This window comes from Schistocerca gregaria, chromosome 4, assembly GCF_023897955.1.
Source record: "Schistocerca gregaria isolate iqSchGreg1 chromosome 4, iqSchGreg1.2, whole genome shotgun sequence".
Classification (NCBI taxonomy): domain Eukaryota; kingdom Metazoa; phylum Arthropoda; class Insecta; order Orthoptera; family Acrididae; genus Schistocerca; species Schistocerca gregaria.
This window is the reverse complement of record NC_064923.1, coordinates 66690801-66693923: the sequence shown is the minus strand read 5'-3', so window position 1 is coordinate 66693923 and position 3123 is coordinate 66690801. Positions and strand designations below refer to the sequence as shown.

The window sequence follows — 3123 nt, the reverse complement described above, 5'->3', positions numbered from 1 at the left end:
ACACCTGCTTTCTTTGGGATCGGAATTATTAAATTCTTCTTGATGTCTGAGGGTATTTCTCCTGTCTCAAACATCTTCCTCGCCAGATGGTAGAGTTTTGTCAGGACTGGCTCTCCCAAGGCTGTCGGTAGTTCTAATGGAATGTTGTCTACTCCCGGAGCCTATATACTCCTTCCACTATTTTGCTTTTCCAACTTTGCTTAGAACTGGGTTTCCATTTGAGCTCTTCATATTCACCCAAGTGGTTCTCTTTTCTCCAAAGGTCTTGTGGGTGTAGGAGAAAACAATTCCTTAATTCTCACATATATTTAGCAATAACGTAACACTACACACATGAATGAACTGTGTAGACACGAACAGCTCGGAATACCTAACAACAGCTAAGTCAAAGAATAACTATATCACTGCACGTAAATTAACACTTTACAGAATGTTTATGAAGTACTGTACACTTGTAGGGATCGATTGTCAGATATAGGTCACTACATGACACCCCCCCTTTAATGCTAAAGATACCGCAGATTAAATTTCTCACGGCGTCCAGCTCTTGTAACTACTTCTTTGTTGAAACCGGGGTCTGCGTCACGTGTGTCAGTGGTTGTGACAGGGAGTGGTGTAGTAGTCCTCGACGTCGGTCTTGGTGTTGCAGTGACTGGTGTTCGCTGAGCGTTGTGGTCTTCATGGGGTACAGGAACACATCTTGTAGCTTCTCCTCTCTTCTCTGATTTGTGTTCAGTGGTAGCTGTGGTGGGTGTTGCCTCCAGAAATGCAGGCTTGATACGGTCCACTCCAACTGTGGTGGGGGTACCGTTAATCATTATGCGGAAAGTATTGGTATCCCTACTGACTACCAGATATGGTCCGTCATATGGTGGCTGCAGTGGTTTGCGCACAGTATCATTGCGTAAGGATATATGCGTGCACTCGTCTAGCTCTGCAAAAGCGAACGAGTGTCTTCCAAGCTGGTTTCTAGGCATTGTTGGCCTCAATTGGCGTATATGCTCTCTTAATCTTGTGGCGAATTCTAAGCCTGTGATTGTATCATCTGCCATGCTGTTCAGAAATTCTCCAGGTAGGCGTAACGTTTGTCAATACACCAGTTCTGCTACTGTTGCTTTCAGATCACTTTTGAAAGACTTTCGTAGACCCAAAAGTACGATAGGTACTGTCTCTGTAATTCGGTGTTGCGTGACACCTCAGTGCTGCCTTTAACTGTCGATGAAGACGCTCAACCATGCCATTTGATGCGGGGTGGTATGCTGTGGTGTGTATGCGTTTCGTACCTAATAACGTAGCCAATGCTTTGAAAACGTAGGCTTCAAATTGTCGTCCTTGATCGGTTGTAATTCTCAGTGGAACTGTTCTTCATTGGAAATGCCTCAGGTGACCTAGTAAATCTGTCAATCACCGTGAGGCAATAACTGTAGCCTTCCGATGATGAGAGTAGGCCGATGATGTCAACATGCACATGGTCAAAACGCTGATTTGGTGGAAGAAATGTGCCTAATAGGGCCCTGACGTGCTATGTGATTTTATTCCTCTGGCACGCCAGGGGTTGCTTCACAAATGCTTTACAGTCTGTGTGCATACATGGCCATACAAATTTTTGTTTGACCAATCTGGGTGTGGCTCTTACTCCTGGGTGTGACAGATTGTGCATTGATGCAATTGCCTGTGTTCTGAATTGCTGTGGCATCGAATTGTGTTGTCACCGCTGTTTTAGGAATATCTTCTGCAGCTATAGGGATCAGATAGTAAGCTCGAACTAGATCAATGGTAGAAAATATAGTCTTACCGTGAACATTTGTAGAAAAGTCTTCTATATGTGGAACTGGGTACCGGTCTGGAATGGTCCTTGCATTGATTTGGTGATAGTCACCGCAGGGCCGCCATCCATCCTTCTATTTAGGCACGATGTGAATTGGGGATGCCCAACTGCTACTAGAAACTCTGCAGATACCTTGTGACAGCATGCTGCGAAATTCCTGCTTTACCACTTTTAGATTTTCGGCCGTTAAACGTCTAGGCCGAGCGTGAATTGTCGGCCCTGGCGTGGTCAAAATGTGGACGATTGTATGCTTGATTGGTGGGAGAGTAGACGATTGCTGTGTGATCTCGGGGTATCCTTTCAGTAATCGTATATATGGTTTGTCCCCTGTGACTGTGCGTACTTCTAGTGGTGTGATACCCGGACTATTCCTGTTGTATGCAGACTAGTAGTCAAATCTATTAGTCAATGACGTCGCAGATCTGGCAGTAAGTCTTAGATGGACAAAACATCTGCTCCGATGATAGGCTGTGATATATCTGCCACTGTAAATTGCCATTCAAACACACGGTCTAGTCCCAAATTAAGGAATAATGTTACTCGACCGGATGTTCTAATTTTGGAGTCATTGGAGGCGTATAGATAACAATCGTCGCAGCTCCGGCGTGATAGGCAGTTTGCTGGATAGACGGACACTTCTGCGCCTGTATCGACGAGAATCTGTAGTTTTGTCTGTCACAAAAAGTCATCGAGTGTTTGCACTGGAAGTTATGGCTGCTACGGTGTCTGCCTCATGTTTCCACTTGCAAGGTGGCGTACAGTTTCGTGCATCATTACCAAATGTCTTGTGGTACCAGCATAAGTTCTGTAGTTATCATGATCGATTGCGACTTCGTGACCATCGGCTGCGTGGCCGTTGGCGGCTGTGCGTTGTTTGTAATGCAGCTACCTGTGCGGTCAACTCTGCCAGTTGTGACTGTAGGGAGACTAGCGTCACTGTGGGCGAATTTTCTTGTTGTGGCGTTAATGTTGAGACACTTGATGAGGGATACATTTCAATTAACCTGCGGGACGTTTGTGCCAGTGCGGTTAAATCGCCTAAACATACCGTGAGAATTTTTTAAGTATCTGACGGCAACCGAGACAACCATATATTTCGTAGCACACCATCAGTTACAGTGTTACTTGCCAGTGTGCGCAAAAGTCTTAAGAGTTGTGATGGAGTACGATCTCCGAGTTCTTCAGTGCGCAGTAGCTTCTCTAGCCGTTTTGCCTCTGATTGTGACAAACGCGTTACTAATGCGTTTTTAATGGATGCATAACGATCGGTATCCGGTGGTGCGGCTAGGATATCT

At 45.4% G+C, this 3123-nt stretch overlaps 1 protein-coding gene across 1 annotated transcript; it reads right to left on the bottom strand.

Moving 5' to 3' along the window:
- Window positions 1-506: 506 nt before the first annotated feature.
- Window positions 507-1052, bottom strand: LOC126267595 (uncharacterized). Its single transcript, XM_049972897.1, has one exon. It carries the CDS (start codon window positions 1050-1052, stop codon window positions 507-509), a length of 546 nt encoding a protein of 181 aa, XP_049828854.1.
- Between the last annotated feature and the right edge of the window lie 2071 nt (window positions 1053-3123).

Bases quoted from the DNA above. Each gene is read 5' to 3' on its own strand.
- LOC126267595 (XM_049972897.1), bottom strand. From the start codon at position 1,052: ATGGCAGATGATACAATCACAGGCTTAGAATTCGCCACAAGATTAAGA.